This window comes from Herpailurus yagouaroundi, unplaced genomic scaffold, assembly GCF_014898765.1.
Source record: "Herpailurus yagouaroundi ecotype Mexico unplaced genomic scaffold, PumYag 140, whole genome shotgun sequence".
Classification (NCBI taxonomy): domain Eukaryota; kingdom Metazoa; phylum Chordata; class Mammalia; order Carnivora; family Felidae; genus Herpailurus; species Herpailurus yagouaroundi.
Genome location: NW_024412395.1, coordinates 2711053 through 2733321, shown reverse-complemented (window position 1 = coordinate 2733321; position 22269 = coordinate 2711053). Strand labels below are relative to the sequence as shown.

The following is a 22269-nucleotide window of genomic DNA, read 5'->3' as shown; positions in this document are numbered from 1 at the left end:
GTCTGGTGATTGCTGCTCATATTGAAGAGAATGAGGCAGTAGCAGTAAGGAGCTGATGGCAAGCCTTGAGGCTTTTTGACTGTAGGCTATCCTGTTATGGCCATTTCCTAGCTTGTCCCAGTGTGTCAGTCTGAAACTTTTCCTCTTGAGCTGTTCAGTCTCCAGAAAAGGATCTTCTGATTCTTTCTTACCTAGAAGGTGAAGTCTGGCTGCTGGAGTGGTAGAAGCCAAGTAGGAAAGAACATTCAGGAGCTTCCACTCAGTCCCCTGTTTTCCATATGGGATTCCCGCTGTTAGTTGTGTTTCATTTCTCTGAGTTCCCAGATTCTTTCACTCTTTCACAGGGAATGAAAGCGTTCCGTTTTTTCTGGAGTGGAGGGACCTTGCTCCGTGAAATCAACCAGGGAGTCTGGGGGCTCTTATCTTTAAAAAGCTATACATCAGAACTCATTTTTTAGCCTAGTGGATACCCCCTCTTACCTGTGTTCTTTGTGCTGCCAATTCTTGAGCCTTTTGAGGAGTTCCACAGGGTAACTTGTGGTTTCTGTTGGCTTTCCCCACTGTCAGCCTAGCCTTTAGCTTTCTCAGGGTTGTTAAAACTCTTGCTACTCACATATCTCCTTTCTAGCTTCCAAAATTAGTTGCCCTTTTTCTCTTTTGTTCTCTTTGTTGTTGTGGATTTATAACTCTATAAAAATCCCTTTTTAAAAAACTGACATTTCAATAGAGTTTTAGGAGGGAAAGAAATGCTTGTGTTCAGTCTGTCTTTACCCCAGATTTTTAAAACCTTTACATAGAAGATATTAGTTAAATAGATCTGAGGGGTAAGTAAACCAAATTTATCTCCAATATTTACTAATTTGAAGAAACCTTATTGACATTTTTTATTTACCTTGTTTTTGATTTTCAGAATAGCAATATTAAATATTATCTTACTTTCAGGGCTCCCCCCACCAAGAGGACAAAACATTAAATTACATAGGCTATAGTACTTCCTAGATACTTCGGGGTTTCTTGATTAAATATTAAAGTATAAAATACAAAAGTATAAAACATGCAAAAATGTGTACAAACATTAAATCTTCAGTGTGATGAATTTTCAAAAGTGAAGTTTGCTGTATTACCAGATCTTGAAATGGATATGAGTTATGCCTAGCAGCTCAGAATCTGTGTTTCTTACAGTCAGAGGGTGCTGTACTTATGGCCTGGGTGTGAGTGGACATGGAGTTTTTCCTTCCTACGTAAGAAATTCCAATTCTGAATTGATGCAGCTTTCTATTTTCCCCTTATTTTACTTGCCATTTAATCCTTCAAGGCAAAGAAGCAAATGTGGCTTCGTCATTGTTTTGTGCTTTACCCATGCAATACTAGACCTTGAAGTTTACTGAGTCTGCAGACTACTGGGACATGAAGGAAGCTCACTGGTCCCTGCCCTTCTTCCCCCAGCCCCATGAGAACTAAAGGTTTAATTTCTGTCCCTAGTATCTGAGTAGTTTCTTCCCTTTGCTGTGTGGAGTGGCTCCCAAGGAAAGAGGAATTAAATGGAAAGGGTAGAAGTCAACCGAAGCTGACACATCCAAGCAGTGTGTCGGATGGGTCGGGCAGGTCTGAAGGGCTGCACAGTCACCTGTGTGCCATGGCAGCCACCACCTCAGGGAGCAGCAGTTGAGGCGCCCCATGGAGACCAGCGCTTGGAGAGTTAGCTTGCACATAGGTGCTTCCTCGGGGCAGCAACTCAGTTTCTTGATGTGTGTTAGTTTGAAGGTCTCAGGGAGGTGTGGGATTTTGAACCCTTTCAGATTAGGTCTTTGGAGTTCATCAGGAGGCCCAGCTGTTAGTGACTGCTGTTACCACCTTGTTTGGCATCACAAACAGGCAAGAGTAACAGAAGTCTCTTATGAAAAATGATCCTCAACACTTGGCTTATTTAACCAGTCTCCTTCCTTCTCCTCCTTCTCTGACATTAAACAGTTGTATTAATCAAAGTTGGAAGGAGGGAGGGAAGAGAGGTATATTTTATCACAACCAGCAGTTTCATTACAACAAAATAGATGCTATGAAGGATCTGTGGGAGTACATAAAAGGAAATCTTAACCCATCCTTAGGGTTTCCTATAGTAAATAGGAGGATGCCAACATTTATACATGTAATAAAGTTAGAAACGTGGAAATTTTTGTTAAACATCCTCTTCTTGCTTCTTAACAATTTTTTTTTTTTTTTTTTTTTTTTAAATATTTCAGTATTTCAAGGGAACTTTAGGATTACAACCTGGAGACTCAGCACTGTTCATCAATGGACTTCACATTGATTTAGATACACAGGATATATTCAGGTATGGATAATGTTTTTCATTTTCTGAAAAGATTTTATAATGTTAGCTTCTTGTGGGGTGCCTGGGTGGCTTAGTTGGTTATTAGACTTTGGCTCAGGTCATGATCATGGCTTGTGAGTTTGAGCCCCACGTCAGGCTCTGTGCTGACAGCTTGGAGCCTGTAGTTTGCTTCAGATTCTGTGTCTCCATCTCTCTTGCTGTCTGCCCCTCCCCCGCTTTCGCTCTGTCTCTCTTTCAAAAATAAATGAGCACTAAAAGAAAAAAAATTTATTGTGTTAGCTCCTTGTAACATGTTCAGATTGTGATGGCTTATTACCAGGTGAATGCATTTAGGTAGGCTCATGACTGGCATGGGCAGGATGACACTGTCATTTTTGTTTTAAGTTTATGTATTTATTTTGAGAGAGAGAGAGAGAGGGAGGGAGGGAGGGGCAGAGAGAGAGAGAGGGAGAGAGGGAGATAATCCCAGGTAGGCTTCACATTGACTGATGTAGAGCTCAAACTCACAAACCATGAGATCATGACCTGAGCTGAAATCAAGAGTCAGACTGAGCTACCCTGGTGACCCTGTCATTTGATGTATGTTCAAGGTCTGGGACATTTAAGGCCCAAGTCTTTTGAGGGTGCCCTTTTAGAGCTATAGTTTTCCTCTCAAGCGTAAAAAAAAAGAGAGAGCTCAAGCAGGTTCTTTTACTTCTGGAAACAGTGTGAAGTAGATTTATTCAAAATGCCTATGCATCTGGTGTCTCAGAAGGTGTTCTGTCTCACACATGTTATTTGAGTATCTACCCTTTTTGTGTTGTTAAAATGTGGCTCAGTATTAACTTGTTCTGAATTGGTCTCATGAATTTTTTGCAGGGGAGGTGGGGGAGGAGAGTGGATAGATAGAATTCAGATTTTGTCCTTGGGATTAAGGTTGATACAGTTGACACTGGGTTTCATAATAGTAAAAATAAAAGTTTATTGCTAATGCTTCAGAAGAGCCAGTTCCCACAGTAAGATATTTTTCACATTAATTATTTTCATTGAACTGTTAATGTTCTCATACTGCTTTTTAGAGCTAGTAAAAAGTAAAATGGATGTGGACACTTTAAATAAAGATTGCCCATATATGTTGTTTTTTTTAAACAAAAAATATACACATATCTCTTTAATTTTTCAGGATTTACAAACTGAGTTCTTGCTCATTTAAACAGTTTTAAATAATACCCAGATAAAAGAACTAAGAAAAGTAACATCTTCATCTTTGCTTCTTGTTTCTTCTTCCTTCCCATCTTTTCTACCTTCCCTCAAAAACCTCTACATTGGGTATAAATTCCTCTAGACCTTATACTGTGGTCATATGTGTGTGCACCTTGTAAATTGACACTGATGTTAAAGTTTATGTTAAATCTATATAATGTATTTTTTAAAATAGATTTTTAATTATGAGATAACTGTAGATTTATGTGCAGTTGTAAGAAATACAGAGAGGTTACTGTAGTGTTTTTAAAAAATATGCAGTGTAAAATACAGATGAGGATTATTTTATCCTCAAATTGTGTGTTTATATTTAGAGATAATTTTATACCTGGTATATACATGGATAAGTGTAAATAAACATGCACCAAGAAGCAAGTTCTACGTACTTTGCTTGATGTATTTTGATAAGATGAAGCAAGGGGAAGAGCTCCCATTTTTGATTTCTTGACTGGTTTGAACAGGGCATTGAGTTTGAATGGATAGTTTTTTCATGGTGAGGTTTTTTTTTTTTTTTTTTTTTTAAAGCTTTTTCTACTAAATACCTACTTTCCCCCACTCTCCAGTCTGTTTGATGTGTTGAGGAATGAAGCTCGGGTAATGGAAGGTCTGCATAGATTGGGAATAGAAGGTCTTTCTCTGCATAATGTTTTGAAACTGAACATCCAGCCCTCTGAAGCTGACTATGCTGTAGACATCAGGAGTCCTGCTATTTCAGTAGGTATTCCGTTTGAGTGTCCAAGGGCATTCTGGGCAGACATTTTATTATGTCTTTCTCATTTGTCTTTTGTGAGAGGTAAGTTATTTCTATCATCTCCTTTATTGGCATCAAACAGTGATTTACAGCAACTGCTTATATGGGACCATGTGTATATAATAGTCTCTTTTTTTTTTTTAACATTTATTTATTGTTGAGAGACAGAGACAGAGCATGAACAGGGGAGGGGCAGAGAGAGATGGAGACACAGAATCCGAAGCAGGCTCCAGGCTCCGAGCTGCCAGCACAGAGCCTGATGCCTGGGTCGAACCCACGAACTGTGAGATCATGACCTGAGCTGAAGTCAGACACTTAACTGACTGAGCCACCCAGGCGCCCCAAAGTAGTCTCTTAAATGCTCTAAAAGTTGAATTATTATATTTAATGTGGTTAAGACAGTGATTTTTCCAGTTTTGTATCCCCCTAGGATTCAGCTGAACATCTCTTGGGGAAAAAAGAATGCTGAATTTGTATTTTCTCAGTTGCATCCAAGTCTTGTGTAATTTTGTGTAGAATATCATTCTTTGGCTATTATCTTTTTTTTAAACATTTTTTTTAAAGTTTATTTATCCTGAGAGAGAGAGAGAGAGCACGTGCACAAGCAATGGAAGGATAAAGAAGTAGAGAGAGAATCCCATGCAGGCTCTGAACTGACAGTGCAAAGTCCGATGTGGGGCTCGAGCTCACAAACCTATGAGACCATGACCTGAACTGAAACCAAGAGTCAGATGCTTAATTGACTGAGCCACCCAGGTACCTAGCTAATATCCTTTAAAAGAACTTTGATTATTGGGGAGCCTGGGTGGCTCAGGCAGGTTAAGTGTTAGGCTCTTGATTTAGGCTCAGGTCATTGTCTCATGGTTTGTGGGTTCGATCCCCACATTGGGCTCTGCTCTGACAATGCAGAGCCTGCTTCGATTTCTCTCTCTTCCTGTCTCTGCCCCTCCCCCGTGTGCATGTGCACACACTCTTTCTCCCTGTCTCTCTAAATAAATAAATAAATAAATAAATAAATAAATAAATAAATAAACTTAAAGAACTTTGTTTTGTATGTGAAGGATTTATATAGATTTATATCTGCTATATTGATGTCTTCTTGTGTATAAAAGAGAATGCAGGGAATAGAGCTGTCCTGGGCACTTGTGGTCAAAGCACAATTAATATTAGCAATGTGCCTGGCCCATCCTGCCTGACCCATCCTTGGCCCTCCTATCCTTTTTTCTTGGTTTCTATACAGCATTTATCATAGAGAAAGTTTTTCCAAAGAAAATTATGTCGAATAAAGATGATCATTATTTGAGTTCTCTCTGGGTAATGTAGGTGTTATTTTGATAAATATTGTTATGTCATTTGTTTTCCTGTTAAAAACATTTGAGTTAAAAACAAAGAGTAAAGAGTAAAGAGATGAATGTAAGCAACAGCAATATGGCCCATCCCATACTTTCTCTGCCTTAACATTTAATCATTTTGTGTCAAATCTTGTTTTCTTGGAAGAAAACAATGTTTCCATCCAAGTCCTCTTTAGCTCTCTTCCCAGTTCACCGTTTTCTCCCTGCAAGTAATTCCTCTTCAGAAGTACGTATGCATTTCCTACTGTATGTCTTGAAATTTTGAAGAATGCCATGGCAGTATTCTTTGTCCTTTTGTTACTCAGTAGTTTTGTCAGACTTATGTAGGTTGATCCAAAAAGGTTGTTTATCTTCTCATGTTTTATATTTTGCTTATTAAAAAAAAATCTTTCATACAGTCACAGTTTAAAATTCAGACATACAAAAGGGTATGTATTGAAAAGTCTCATCACCCAGCTGTTCAGTTTTTGTCCCTAGAAGTAACAGGCATTATCAATTACTTGTGTATCTTTCCTTAAATACTCTATTTACACGAACAAAGTAACATACCCGTAGTTTCCCTCCTTGCCCTTTTTGTAGAAATGGTACATACTGTTTACAGACTGCTCCCTTTATGGAATTAGGTTGTGCCCAATTTTGTTGCTGTGATAAGCAGTACAATATCTTCTTGTATTTCTCTCTTTGTGCATATATGTGAGAATTTATTTGGAGTAGATGCCTAGAACTGGAGTACTTAGGGGTAGGGTAGTAATAAAGTCTTACTCTATTACCTTGTTTTCCCTAAAGTGACTGTTCCAAGCACCGGTGTTGGGTCAGAGCTTCCATTACTGTATACCCTTGCCTGTTCTTGGATATTGACAAACTTTAAACTTTTTCTCAGTTTAATGAGTGTGAAATTTGACTGTGGTTTTAGTTTCTGTTTCTCAGATTATTGGTGAAGATATACTCCTTTCCTTGTATTAATTGCTCTTTTGAATTTCCTCTGTAAATTTCTTCATCTCCATGGCTGATTTTCATTTCTCATATGTTGGGGGCCTTTTTTTATTGTTATGTTAGATTTCTATACATTGTCTTGACCCTAGTCCTTTTATTGGTTTTGTAGGTTGCAAATATCTTTTATTCTGTGGCTTGTGCTTTAGTCACTCATTTTTATACTTGATCTTTGTAATTTTGAAAATGGTGTTTTCCATGTGATTCTTCTTAAAATCATTTCAAGTCTTACGGACAGTTCTAGCACTTTTCACTAAGGGCGACTAAAGTGTATGCACCGTGTTTTGTTTTGTTTTTTTCCTCCCTAGTGGATCAACAACCTGGAGGTTGACAGCAGATATAATTCATGGCCTTCTAGTCTACAAGAATTGCTTCGACCCACCTTTCCTGGGGTTATCCGGCAGATCAGGAAAAACTTGCATAACATGGTGAGAAAACTCATTGTCTAGCCATAAGCTCTGTTTCTCCCTTGACTTCTCCCACTTCTCCCCTACCTTTCAGCCATATAGACTGTTCACTTCTCTCCTATACTAGGTGCTTCTATCACCACTATGACCACTAAATATGTTCTTCCAACTCCATATTCAATCTGAAAGGGTTTTTAAATGTATTTATCACATATAGGGCTGTGAGACGTCACAGTAGCATTACTGCCTCCATCAGGGTGTAAGGAAATGTTACCTTAACCTGAAAGTTTAGGTTGTGTTATTTTAGTTTTATGATAGTTTTACCCAGAAGATGAATATGTTGCTACTCTTTTCCTTTAATGTCTTAATCTCTAAAATTTGATAGTTCAGTTTATTTCCTTAAATAAATCTGTAAACTCCTACTTGTTTTTCTTTATTTCACTGCTTTCAAGAGAGAGAAGAGGTTTCTTAGTTTGCCCTCTTTTTTTCCTCTTATTTCTTCCTTTGCCATTATCTGCTCTTAAAGAGATTAGGGGTCTCCTTCACCAGAACCTGTAAGCGAAACTATCCTCTCTCTGTACTTGCCTGACTCTTGAAGCCACTTTTTTCCTTCTCAGTCAAAATTTCATTCTGTTTCTCTTACCCATATATCTGAACTTTATTAAATGAGATTATACATGGATTTGAAGCACATCATGAGACCTTAATACATAATAGCTAGTATTGGGATTTAAAAGTTAAGTTCTAAATGAATTCTTAATTCAGAGATGCTTACAATTGAATACACAAAAAGAGGTAATCTCCATTTTCTAAGGTAGGGGAGTTGCTAAAACTTGGGTTTTGTTAGGTGTAGTAGAAGTATGGGTGTTAGGAATCTGGAACACAGTTCCCATGCTATTAGCAGAACACCGTGAGAATTTAGTACTGAATTCTTTGAACATAAAGGAGGGAAACTGCTATTGTGTACCTCCTCTTTTATGTGGTTCAAGAGTAACTCAAAAAGATTACCTTCAAGTGCAAAGAGTAATGGCATTTTCATTGGCCGTGTTACATTTGAATAAATTTCATTTCATATGTTCCTTTCCCCCTTTCCCCTTCACAGGTTTTCATAGTTGATCCTGCTCATGAGACCACAACAGAGTTGATTAACACAGCTGAGATGTTCCTCAGTAATCATATACCACTAAGGTAACACTGGTATTGATTGAATGATATATATCTAATTAGCTGAGGTTTCGTTTGTCATTTTTAAATGCAAGTCTGGTGCCATGGATAATTAATAGTCAGATCATTAATGACCTCTATATCTTTGCTTAGTATGAAGCAGTATCTTTTGAGGCGGAAAATTTCATTCTCAGTGAATAAAGGCTTATACCATTGAATTCTTAATAGCTCATGTAAAAATAATTTGTGGTCTCATCTTGCTTCCCAGTGGAAGGGAGTTTTCCTAGGTAAGTGTCCACATGACAGGGCCTATTTCCCCTTTCGGTGGAGGTAAAGAGTTTTGCCAATAACTTTTGTTAGACTGACAAGAACTAAATGTGCATACAGTCTTTTGTAGATGCAGACACATTTATTTCACTTGTGTTGCCAAATCTACCAACAGGGTACTTGAATGGGTGGGTTTTTCACTGTGCTTTTTAAGACCAGTTTTTTAAGGCTTTTACATATACATGCTAAGATATTTTCATTTACATTCCAAATAATGTCTGGGAATTTTATATGCTGACAAAAATTTGAATTCTTAGAAAACATGAAAATAGAGAAGAAAAGTCTAGCTAACAAATGTTGTGTGTTCTGTACGCAGCACTGAGCTAAATGCTGTGGATAGTATCTAAGCTGTATTCCTACCTTCTTGAAAAAAATACCGTGCGTACTTCCAGACTCTTTAAGAAGATATTTGATCAGGGGCTAGGTTGTGTCCTGGTCATAAGTGCTTTAGGATTTCAGGGAAACAAATGATTATGAACTAGGACATTTGGGAGGGACAAAGGTTTCATGGAACAGTCGGATTTCAGTTAGGCTTTGAAGAAAATAGAGGGTTTTTTTGATGGAAAAGCAGAGATTTTTGTTTAGTGAGATTTTTCATGTAAAACATGAATACCCCCTGGTTTGATGGAGGACTAAACTACTAGATTACAGACAGAGGTGTATTTTGGTTAAAAGGGAAATAAAAGAACACAGAAGTTGGCCCATGTACACAGTGGGCATTAAGTAAATATTTATTGAATTGCATTGAGGGACAAGAAGAGGGAATGAGGTCTTCACGTTGCAAAGGTAGGTGAGAAGTCACTTAACTCATAGGCAGTAGGGAAGCATGCTTGTTCGGTTGGTGGAGAGACCCAAGGCAGAGTGGCTGTTGTTTTAGTCTTTGTCTGTGTTGATGTGGTATACCAGGGCATTGACAGGGGCTGAGGAGAGGAGCGGACAAATCTGGGAGACTCCCTAGTGGTACTTGATGAGAAACTGGGCCTGAGAGAAACAGAAGTCTGCATTTTAGGGTCTAGCTAACAGAAAAACTCTGATGCCCTTTCTGAAAATTGGAAACTTGGAAAGGGGAATTCCTTTGTGAGGAGATACTCAGCCCTTATTTTTGTTTTCATAAGAATTAACAGGTCAGTCCTCATGTGATTTCTGTTACAAGTGAGATTTTAAAAAACAAAAACAATTTTCATCTATAAACAAACTCTCTTGCCACTACCATCTACATATACACACACTGTCTACATACCTCAGGAGAGGAGAATGTTTGATATGTGTATTTTCTTCTTCTGTTTTTAGGCTTTACCTTTTTCTCTTTTTAATAGACTTTGTATTTTTTAGAGCAGTGTTAGCTAATTAACTGGTATTAATACATTATTATTAACTAAAGTTCATAGCTTACATTAGGGTTCATTGTTTGCATCATATATTCCATGGGTTTGACAAGCGTGTGATGACATGTTTCCACCATCACGTAATCATACAGAATAGTTTCATTGCTCTCCAAGTCTCCTGTGCCCTACCTGTTTGTTCTTCCCTCTCAGGCACTGGCAACCACTGGTTTCTTTTTACTGTCTCCATTATTTTGCCTTTTCCAGACTCTGTTGTAGGTAACTTTATTAGATTGGCTTTTTTTTTCATTTAGCAGTATGATTATAAGGTTTGTTCATGTCTTTTTGTAGCTTGATTCTTTCTTTCTTTTTTAAATGTTTATTTATTTTGAGAGAGAGAAAAAGCAGAAGTGGGGGAGGGATGAAGAGAGGGGGAAAGAATCTTAAGCAGGCTCCATGCCCAGCGTGGAGCCTGACTCAGGGCTTGAGCTTATGGTCGTGAGGTCATGACTAAAGCTGAAATCAAGAGTCAGCCACTCAACCAACTGAGCCACCCAGGCACCCCTAGATCATTTATTTTTATTGCCAAATAACATTCCATTATGTAGATGTACTATAGTTTTATTTGTTTAATCCATTCACCTATTGATAGACATCCTGATTGCTTCCAAGTTTGGGCATTAATGAAGAAAACTGCTATAGACATCTGTGTGCAGGTTTTTGTGTGGATATAAGCTTTCAGCTCATTTGGGTAAATACCAAGGGGCGTGATTGCTTTATCTTAGGGTAAAAAGTATATTTCATTTTATAAGAAATTGCCACGCTGTCTTCCAAAGTGGTTGTGCTACTTTGCGTTCTTACCAGCAATGAATAAGAGTTCCTATAATGAGCTCTACATTCTCTCCAGAATTTGGTGTTGTCAACGTTTTGGGTGTTAGCTTTTCTAATAGGTGTGTAGTGGTATCTCATTGTGATTTTATTCTGAAATTCCCAAATGACATGATGTCAAGCGTCTTTTTTTATGCTTATTTGCCAACTCTGTGCCTTGTTTGCTGAGGCGCCAATTCTGATCTTTTCCCTGGTTTTCAACTTTTTATTGTGGAGTGTGAAGAGTTCTTTGTACATTTTGGATATGTGTCCTTTGTCAGATATGTGTTTCTCACAGGTTTTCTGTCTGTCTGTGGCTTGTCTTCATTCTCTTCTTTCACAGTTTCTTTCACAGGGCAGAAGTTCTTCATTTCAATGAAGTTTAGCTCCCCCATTTTTTTTTTTTTTTTTTTGGTCTTGTCATGGATCCTGTCTTTGCTGTTAGTTCTAGTAAGTCATTGCCCACTTAAGATCACCTAAGTTTTCTGTGTTCTTTTCTAGGAATTTTGTAGTTCTGTGTTTTACATTCATGTTTATGGTCCATTTTGAGTTAATTTTTTGTGAGAGGTATAAGGTCTCTGTATAGATTTGTGTTTTTGCACTGTGAATGTGTCCAGTTTTTCCAGCACCCTTTGTTAATAGACTGTCTGTTCTCACTTCTTTTGGTTTTGCTCCAGTATGTAGGCTATGACTTCTGTATGGGCCAGTGAAAGGCTTTTGGGTTTATTTTTAATCTTATTTTATTTTTGGCCACTTTGTAGATGTGTAATGTATCTTTTTGTGGTTCTTTCCTTTAAAATTTAAATTGTGATAAACATGAACCTTGGTTGTCGCTTTTGCCGATGGATAATAGTAAACATTTTCACGTTTTTCATATTGTCTATGTTAAATCTCAAAATCTACTCCCCCCTTTTTATAGATTTTCACATTCTGAAAACATTCATTTCCTCTAATTTTTCTTTAAAAACCATAAAGTCTCCATCTAAAACTAGCAAAACCCTTCACATTAGTGAAGGCCTCATTTCACTGTGTGAGAACAGTGTGCTTTAACAGTTGAACAGTCTAAGCCACCTTTGGGAACCTGCTTTTATTCTGCAAGTGATGAGTGCCTTTACCCGCCATATTAGAGTAGGATGTGAACCGTGCTTTTCAGTAGAGGAGGTTTTCATTGGAGGAAGCTGCAGTATGTGAATGAGAATCAGAGATGCCATTCCTTTTAACCAGTTGCATTTTTGAGATAAGTTTCTTTTTCTTCTTTTTGCCCTTCCCCCTCCTCCCCAGAATTGGTTTAATCTTTGTGGTTAATGACTCTGAAGATGTTGATGGGATGCAAGATGCTGGAGTGGCTATTCTGAGAGCGTATAATTATGTTGCTCAAGAAGTGGACGATTATCATGCCTTCCAAACTCTGATACATGTATGTTTTCAATCAAAATGGCGAATAATTTTCTTAATCTAACTTCGTCTAAGAAATAGTATGAGTTAAGAGGATTTTATATTTCTGTGAAGAAGTATGATAAATTATTCTTGCAAACTTCATATTTTATATTTAAGGATTTGCCTTTACTGATTCACCAGTGTTCATAATAGACTGCTGTGGTTTCAACTAAGATAGATTCCTTAGGAGCCCTACTAAGGTATCTTAGTCTTCTGACTTTTGGTAATTTGAAGTCACTAATTTTTTTTGGTAAATGTGATGTTCTTTGCTTGTTTAAAAAAATGTTTGCTTTTCTCCTCTAAGTTCTTTATGATAATTTAATATTCAAATCATAAATTCTGTCTATTTTCTCTATTTTTTTTTTTTACCTTGGAAACTCTGAAATGCCCTGATTTTTATATATACTTAAGATAATTGCTCAAGTTCAAACAAGGAACTCTCTCATTTTTTTTCCTGGTTTTGAATATATAAAAAACTTACAAGTAACAATTGTTTTGCTTATAGGTTAGTAGTAATTATTAGAAAACCATCTTTAAAGCATTTCACCTCTTTTTAACCTATAAACATGATGTCAGCATGCTATTTTTTATGTTTGTTGTTTAGAGATTCAGTCCAGAGCATTTTTTATTAAAATGTTCATATATTTATCTATCATCTATTGAAGACTCACCATTTCCCAGGCCTGGTACTAGCTGCAAGGGATACAGAGAAGTGTAAGACTTCACCCCTGTCCTCAAAGCCCTTACGGTGTGGTGGGGGACACGACCACGCAGATGGTTTAAGCATAGCTCACCCTAGCGACACCAGGACTCCCTCCACTAGGGATGTCCTGGTTGTGGAGTGGGAAGTGGTCCTAGCTGAGTGCAGGAGGAAAAACAGGAGTGAGTTGAATGATGGCTGCAAATCAGAGGTAGTAATTCCCTGTTGTCAATTCCCTGGGGCTTGAGCAGAGCTGAAAGGGGAACCTAGCCATTGAGGCTACCAGGCCAGGCCATGAGTGTCCAGATTGCAGAGGATTAAACTCCAGATAAAAACGTTCTGGTGCATGTATGTACCATGGGTCTGACCAAGGGTAGAGAAAGTGGCAGGGATACTGGTTGGTGGGCTGTTGTTGGGATCTCTGAGAAGTGATAGTGAGGGGTGCTTAGCAGTGGGGCTACAGAGAAAGAAAGAGAGAGAGAGAGAGAGAGAGAGAGAGAGAAAGAAAGAAAGAAAGAAATAAAGAAAGAAAAAGAGAAAGAAAGAATGAAAGAAAGAAGTTCAGAAGTTGTTGAGGATGTGTTTTAACGTCTGTTTTTTAAAATTGTGCCTTCCACCTCCCGCCAATATCTGTGTCTATGAAGGAAAGGATAATATGAGTTTTTATTTCTTTTTGTTTATTTTTAATTGCAACAACAAAAATTTTATGTTCATTGTAAATAATTTTTGAAAATATTATTAAAGTGAATCGATTTAAAATTTCTCTCTCTCCCCTCTCTAATCCTGTTCCTTAAAGGCAACCACTATTAAAAGGTTGTCTTATATCCTTCTAGGTGTTTAACTATATGTATAAAGACATAGTTGTGTTGTTATTTGTTTTATATCTGCTTTTTAAAAACAAGGATTTTTGCTGCATGTATTTTATAACTTATCCCCCTAAACATGATGGCCATAAGTTCTTATTTCAAGGATTATGTAAAGGTATTCAGATTAAAAAAAAATTAACACATTAAAATTTTTTTTAATGTGTATTTAATTTTGAGAGAGAGAGAGACAGAGCATGAGTGGGGGAGGGGCAGAGAAGGAGAGGGAGATACAGAATCCAAAGCAGGCTCCAGGCTCTGAGCTGTCAGCACAGAGTCCAATGTGGGGCTCGAACTCACAAAGTATGAGATCATGACCTGAGCCAAAGTCGGTTGCTTAACCAGCTGAGCCACTCTACATTTGGGCCTTTATGTATGAACTGATTGGATCATTTTAAGAATATATAGTTTCTAATATGAGAAGGCATCTTAAAGAGATATATGAAAAAGGGATTGCTAATATGTTCCATATGACCTTTTAAGAAAAGTAGCCATGTTTCTCTATATTCAGAAATATTTTGTAATAAACATTCTGAAATTTGGATTTAAAAGTGTGGGGGTTACCCGGTTTTTCTTTCTTCAGATCTATAACAAAGTAAGGACTGGAGAAAAAGTAAAAGTTGAACATGTGGTCAGTGTCCTGGAAAAGAAGTATCCGTATGTCGAAGTGAATAGCATTTTGGGGATTGACTCTGCTTATGATCAGAATCGGAAGGTAAGAACTGCTTTGGCACTTCTCATTGGACCACAATGCTATATTTTCCTTATCTCTTTTTTGGGGGGAATTGTAATTAAAAAAGGTAGTAAAAGTATTTAGGTACTTCTCATTTAACAGTTTAAAAACCAGGTCACTTGTCTGTGTTTGCAAATGAAGTTTATATTTCAATTTTGTAAAGATATCATTGATTTTTAGCTGGCATGTTAACTATTAAATTGAAAAACAAATTTCTTTTTCGCAGTGCAGTGGTAGTACTTTGTGATATATGTTCTACATAAAAGCTATTAGAAATATATAATGCATGCTTAGCAGGTTATGATGTATCCTATTGATGTGTATCATTTATTTAGTTGTTTAGGCTAAAGATAAAAATATATTTAGGAATACAATAAACAGAATGGCAAAGTGTGGTAATAAAGATATAGGGAAATATTTTAAATTTTTATTTAAAAATAATACTGTTTCTTGTGAGACATGAAATACAGTAAAAGGACCTTTATCGCAAGCAGAAACAAGGTAGTCGGTTTATTGAAAATAAATGTGCAGGCAAGAAATCAAAATACATATCTGAGATGTTTTATTTAAAAAAATTTTTTTTTAATGTTTATTTATTTTTGACAGAGAGAGAGAGAAACAAAGAACGAGCAGGGGAGGGGCAGAAAGAGAGGGAGACAGAATCTGAAGCAGACTCCAGGCTCTGAGCTGTCAGCACAGAGCCCAATGCAGGGCTCGAACCCACGAACTGTGAGATCATGACCTGAGCCAAAGTTGGACACTTAACTGACTGAGCCACCCAGGCGCCCCTGAGATGTTTTGATTTAAAACAATAAAAGTGTATTTATTTACCAACTTTTTTTTTTTTTTTTACTTTTGACAAGGCCTTTGGTTCTTTTGTTTGGAGATCTGAGTTGTGATCCTTTTAGAAACTGTACTCATAATGAATTGTTTATACTTTCTTTTTCATCTGGGTACAGAATTCTTCTAGATTTTTATAATCTCCCTCCCAAGTCTTTTATAGTAGTCTTACCCACATCTAGTTTAGCATCACTTATTTTTAGCCTGTCATCTTTTTGAATTTCTAGTCATTTGATTTCTTTTCTTGAGGAGACCAGCTTTTTCTTTTTGTAATCATATTTTATTGGTTGCATAATATTAAATGATGTTATCTAACTGAGAAAAATATTTGGCTTGGGAACAGATATATCTGATCTTTGGTAAACATTTAGCCCAAATGAGGGGAGAAAAGTGTGTGCATTCTAGAGAGTAGCTCACTAGAGTTAGAGGTCAGCGTGCTTTATTAGCTAGTATTTGTTGCTATTAACTTGGTTAGTTGAGTTTGGTTAAGAGATCTATTCTAAGTTGTTCCAGGTTTTAGAGGGATTGAACAAAACACTATTTAGCAAGAACTATGAGGCTTACGTAAAACATCTTATAGATATAGTGTCTGTTTTATGCAGGTAACAACTTTGATTGCATGCAAAGACTCTACCCTTTTTTACTCCTTCCCCATTTGATTTTTTTTAAGTTTATTTTTTTTTCGAGAGGCGGGGGAGGGGCAGAGACAGAGGGAGAGAGAGAGAATCCCAAGTAGGCACCATGCTTAGTGAGGAACCCCATGTGGGACTTGATCTCGTGAACTGTGAAATCATTTTCTGAGCCAAAATCAGGAGTTGGTTGCTCAGCTGACAGCCACCCAGGCACCCCTCCTGGTTTCTGTTTTTGATGCCACAGTTTATCTCTTTTTATGTTGTGTATTCCTTAACCAAGTATTATAGCTATCGTTATTCTTAATACTTTTGCCCTTTAACTTTTACATTAGAGTTATTAAGTGGTTAACCCAGCGGTTATTAGAATATTCTTTTTGGTTTGTTTGTTTTTGAGAGAGAGAACGTGAGCGTGAGCAGGGGAGAGAGGCAGAGAGAGAGTGAGGCAGGGGATCTGAAGCAGGCTTCTTGCTGACAGCAGAAAGCCCAATGTGGAGCTTGAACTCACTAACTGTGGGATCATGACCTGGGCCAAAGTCAGACGCTTAACCAACTGAGCCACCCAGGCGCCCAGAGAATATTCTTAATTTGACTATATACCTACCTTTACCAGTGTGTTGTATATTTTTGTGTGTTTTTATGTCACTAGTTAATCATCTTTCATTTCAGCTTAAACAACTCCTTTCACCATGTCTTGTAAGACAGGTTTAGTGGTGCTGAAGTATCTCACCTTCTGTTTGTTTGGGAAAAGTCTTTACCTCTCCTTCATTTCTAAAGGATAACTCTGCCAGGTAGTGTGTTCTTGGTTAGCAGTATTTATCTTTCAGCACTTGATATCATCCCACTCTTTTGTGGTTGGGAAGGTTTCTTTTGAGAAATCTGCTCCGAGCCTTCCCTGGTAAGGGAAGCATGTTTTCTTTTGCTGCTTTCAAGATTCTATCTTTGTCTTTGATTTTTAACAGTTTTATTATTATGATGTATCTTGCAGAGGATTTCTTTAAGTTGATTTTATTTGGTGACCTATAAGCGTCATGAACTTGATCAAATCTTTCCCTAGATTTGGGGAGTTCTCAGCCATTATTTCTTTAAATAAGCTTTTTTTTTTTTTTTTAAAGCTTTTTTTCTTTTTAAAAAAAATTTTTTTTTTCAACGTTTTTTATTTATTTTTGGGACACAGAGAGACAGAGCATGAACGGGGGAGGGGCAGAGAGAGAGGGAGACACAGAATTGGAAACAGGCTCCAGGCTCCGAGCCATCAGCCCAGAGCCTGACGCGGGGCTCGAACTCACGGACCGTGAGATCGTGACCTGGCTGAAGTCGGACACTTAACCGACTGCGCCACCCAGGCGCCCCTAAAGCTTTTTTCTTAATGTTTGTTTATTTTTGAGAGAGGGATAGAGCCTGAGCAGGGGAGAGGCAGAGAGGGAGACAGAGAATCCGAAGCAGGCTTTTTGCTCTGAGCTGTTAGCACAGAGCCCAATGTGGGGCTTGAACTCACGAGCCATGAGATCATGACCTGAGCTGAAATCAAGCGTTGGACGCTTAACTGACTGAACCACCCAGGTACCCCTGATCTAGTCTGATACTGTTTTTGGTTTTTTTTTGCTTAAATTTTATTTATTTATTTTTATTATGAATAGAATTTATTGTCAAATTGGCTTACATATAACACCCAGTGCTCATCCCAACAACTGCCGTCCTCGATGCCCATCACCCATTTTCCCCTCTCCCCCCCCCCCTCCACTCCCCCACCTACCCTCAGTTTGTTCTCTGTATTTAAGAGTCTCTTATGGTTTGCCTCCCTCTCTGTAACTATTTTTTCCTTTCCCTTCCCCCATGGTCTTCTGTTAAGTTTCTCAAGTTCTACATATGAGTGAAAACTGGTATCTGTCCTCTGACTGACTTATTTTACTCAGCATAATACTTTCCAGTTCCATCCATGTTGCTGCAAATGACATGGTTTCATTCTTTCTCATTGCCAGGTAGTATTCTGTTATGTATATAAACCACATCTTCTTTATCCATTCACCAGTTGATGGACATTTAGGCTCTTTCCATAATTTGGCTATTGTTGAAAGTGCTGCTATAAACATTGGGGTACATGTGCCTCTATGCATCAGCGTTCCTGTATCCCTTGGGTAAATTCCTAGCAGTGCTATTGCTGGGTCATAGGGTAGATCTATTTTTAATTTTTTGAGGAACCTCTGCACTGTTTTCCAGAGCGGCTGCACCAGTTTGCATTTCCACCAATAGTGCAAAGGGTTCCTGTTTCTCCACATCCTCACCAGCATCTGTAGTCTCCTGATTTGTTCATTTAAACTACTCTGACTGGTGTGAGGTGGTATCTCAGAAAAATCTGGAATGCGTCACAAATTTGAGTGTCATCCTTGTGTAGGGGCCATGCTAATCTCTGCATCGTTCCAATTTTAGTGTATGTGCTGCCGAAGCAAGCACTGATCTATTCTGATATTAAGGGTATTTCATTTTTCCTCTCATTTGTTGTATTCTTTGGCGCCAGAGTATCTGTTTGGTTCTTTTTTTATGATTTCTCTCTCTTCTTTTTTTTTAAAATTTTTTTAATGTTTATTTTTTTTTGAGACAGAGACAGAGCATGAATGGGGGAGGGTCAGAGAGAGAGGGAGACACAGAATCCAAAGCAGGCTCCAGGCTCTGAGCTGTCAGCACAGAGCCCGACGTGGGGCTCGAACTCATGGACCATGAGATCATGACCTGAGCTGAAGTCGGATGCTTAACCGACTAAGCCACCCAGGTGCCCGATTTCTCTCTCTTCTTGCTAAACATGTGATTTTGTTTGTGGTTTTTTGTTGTTGTTGAATTATCTTCCTGTGTTTTCTTGTAGGTAATTGAATTTCCCTTTAAACAATTTTTTTGAATTCTTTATTGGGTAAATCACAAATATCTATTTCTTTGAAATTGGTTACTGAAAGATTATTGCAATCCTTTGATGCTATCACGCTTTCTTGATGTTCCTTGTAGTTTTGTGTTGCTTTCTTTGCATGTGAGATAGCAGTCATCTCCTGCAGTCTTTACTAACTGCCTTTGGGAGAGAAGTACTTTCTGTCAGACCTGCTAGGAATTCTGAGGCTTTCTTAGGCCATCTGTGGATACATATGCTCCATACTTGTTCTTTCTTGTACAGAATTCTTAAGCATGTGTAACTTCTCAATTCTACAGTGCCCAAGGCTGGGTGCTGACTGCCTTTCTTTTATTTTCCCCAAGGTGGCCCTAAAGCTCATGTATTTTGTCTGTCTCTGGCCCACGTGTTTGGGCTGGCTTTCTGTGCTTGCTCCCTAGCCATCTGGCAAAATTCACTCTTGCCAACACTGTCAGGAGCATACACATGGAGCTGGCTACAGGGGGAGGGTGAGTGTGGGTGAGGTGAGCTGAGTGCTGTGAGTGTCTGCCTGTAGCCATTTGGTGGGATCTGTGGATGAAGTGTCCACAGTAGCTCATGGGTGGCTTCTTGATGGGAGTCCGTGATAGAGTAATTGGGATCCATCCCCTTTATTTTTTTATTTTTGAATGTTTATTTATTTCTGAGAGAGAGACAGAATGCGAGTGGGGGAGGAGCAGAGAGAGAGGGAGACACAAAATCTGAAGCAGGCTCCAAGCTCCAAGCTGTCAGCACAGAGCCTGATGCGGGGCTCAAACCCACGAAGCATGAGATCTGAGCCAAAGGTGGACGCTTAACCGACTGAGTCATCCAGGCGCCCTAGGATCCATCCCCTTTAAATGCTTTCTGAGAGTACTGTCTGCAGCCCTCCCCCAGCGTCTTTCTACTCTCAGTCACGCAGCTCACAATTGAGTACTCTCAATGGGGTGAGAGAGAAATGAGCCTCTTTGGCAATGTCCCATATAGCTGGGGAAGTTGAGTGTTTGCTCACTTGTTCTCAGTTACCCCTACAGGAGAAATCATGGGCCCAGTAGATCTCTCTTGCTCCTTTGGCGGAGGGTGGATCTTCTTCTGCAGTGCATCCAATCTCTTATTTTTTTTTTGCTCGAGTGGTGTATTGGAACTTCTGTGCTGGAAACCTGGACTTACACAAAGACTGTCTTGTCTGAAGGTGATTGTTTAAGACAGTTTTTTCTAGGGCTCCTCACACTATGGCTGGGAGAAGGTGGAGCCAGTTAATGAGCCAACGTAGGGTCCACAGCTAGGGTTGAAGTCTGTATGCCTGTTACCTGATGCTCAGGTGGGTGAGCCTTCTGGTTTCCTTGGCATATGGTGCTGGATTCCAAGGCTTCCACAAAGGCACTTTCTTTGTGGATAGATACCAAATTGTTGTTCAGGATTGGGGGCCACCAATGAGGGATGTCCTGTTCAGCCACAATACTGATGTCACTTCTGCTTTAGTGTTCAGTCCCCTTGTTTTAAGGTGTATCAGGCCAGGTTTTGGGTTGCAGCTGGTCATAAGATCTACTGAGGGCTGAAGAGCATCCCATTGTTGTATTGCATTCTTCCGTTCACTCAGTTGCCTTATGTGGTTTTTAAAATCAAATAAAACTGATGTGGTACCCAGTGATTTTCCACATAGACACAAACAGCAAGAGTAGCACTCTGTAAAAAAAGAATAGGTGAAATAAAAGAAGGACCACTTTGGTAATACCAAAGAATTGAGGGAGTTCATGAAGTTTTCTCATATTTTACATTTGGAAAATGTCTAGCTTTATTATTTTTTTTCCCTTAGAGAAATGCTGGATTTTCTCCCAATGTGCTTGCTTGCTTTTTACCATGTTGACATTAGAACTTATGTTGTTTTTTTAAAAAATTTGTCTTTAATGTTTTATTTATTTTTGAGAGAGCACAAGTGGGGAGGGTCAGAGAGGGGAATAGAGGATCCAAAGCAGGCTCTGTGCTGACAGACAGCCTACGAAGAAGCAGTATATAATTGTCTTTTTATTGTGGATGATTGTATTTTCTTGAAAAATATTAGACATTGGGAAAAAGGATATTTTTCACATGTGTTGAAATCTTGATTTTACTGAGGAGTCAAATAAATGTATAACAGACCTAGCTCCTCAGTAATTTCCTTAGACTTGGTTCTTTTCCAAGAAAAGAACTGATTAGAGGCCCTTCCCATGTAAGCAGATCATCTTCTTTGTATTTATGCCACTTAATTTCCCAGCTGCTTGGGTAAACATATACTTTCATGACAGGGATGTTGTGAGATTCCCAGAAGTCCTAAGAATCTAATGATTAATAATATTTTCAAAAGTGTAGGAGTTGTACCTCTGCATATGAAAAAACCCAAGAGAAGATTCTTTTGAAAGTTTTTTAAAGGAGGAATGATTTCATTTAGCAGTTGTTACTACACTTATAAATTTCTGTATCTTTTGTTATAAATCTGAAGCTATGATATCCTCTGTGTATTTGAAAGTTGTAATTATTTTTAAAACTAGGCAGTACAATTAAAGTAGAATTTATAAACTGAAGATAAGATAGTCTATAGGTGTATATTTGTATCTTTCAAGCTAGTAAGATAGTGATATTTAATTTCTACCTTATACATAAAGACGTTTTGCATTTGGCATGTTAACTCTGGGTCCTTATTAATCTGTTACCATTTGAATAGCTCATTCATAAGACCTTACCTGTAATTATTAAGGTTTTAAAATTATTTATAATTAACATTTTTAGTTATTGATAGAACTTCTCATATGTATTTTTTAAGTTTGACTTTTTGGTAATTAGGCTACATTCTGTTATTTGGTCTGGTAAGTTATTTATGCTTTGCAGGAAAGAAGGTATATAGTCAAAACATGTCCCTCTCCTGATTTTCACTTAGTTGCCATTTCCAGAGAAAACCAGTGTCACTTATTGTCGCTTAGAGTTATAATGTGGGTATTGTTTTGTTTTGTTTTGTTGGGGGGATTATTTTCAAAACTCAGAGTATATTAGAATTGAGTTTTTGATGAATATCTTCAAAATAGTTGAGACATCAAAGAACAGAATTAACATGGTAAGAATTTTGTAAGTGTAAATTTTAAAAGTTTATACTATGGTAGATAGAAATGGCAGAAATGAACCTAGAAGGCCTTTCTCCTTGTGCCATATCAGAGTCCATCTGGTAAGTCTGTCCCATCAGATACTACTGTGGCCAGATCTGATTAGAAACTAACCAGTCTGTTGCTGCTGCTGATTACCAGTTATCCAGCTGAAGTTCTTTTCTATTTGTGATATCTACAATAGAGGCTATATATAATTCTATTTTCAGAAAGTATCAGTTAAAAGATGTCTAACAAGAATGTTTTAAGGAATGCTTTTTACATCTTGCGTAGTAATGTGGGTTTT

The 22269-nt window shown here is 38.0% G+C and overlaps 1 protein-coding gene and 1 non-coding gene across 3 annotated transcripts in view; one reads left to right on the top strand and one right to left on the bottom strand.

The window, feature by feature from the left end:
• Window positions 1-22269, top strand: part of UGGT1 (UDP-glucose glycoprotein glucosyltransferase 1) — a 112356-nt gene that overhangs the window by 28125 nt on the left and 61962 nt on the right. For both annotated transcript variants that reach the window (XM_040474705.1, XM_040474704.1), the window contains exons 12-17: window positions 2241-2332; window positions 4138-4288; window positions 6976-7095; window positions 8177-8262; window positions 12036-12171; window positions 14338-14469. In XM_040474705.1, the coding sequence (XP_040330639.1) occupies window positions 2241-2332; window positions 4138-4288; window positions 6976-7095; window positions 8177-8262; window positions 12036-12171; window positions 14338-14469 (717 nt within the window). The remainder of the gene's footprint in view (window positions 1-2240; window positions 2333-4137; window positions 4289-6975; window positions 7096-8176; window positions 8263-12035; window positions 12172-14337; window positions 14470-22269) is intronic.
• LOC121031212 (U6 spliceosomal RNA) lies at window positions 18307-18410 on the bottom strand. The gene has a single exon (XR_005790622.1). It is a non-coding gene; the product is annotated as a U6 spliceosomal RNA (small nuclear RNA).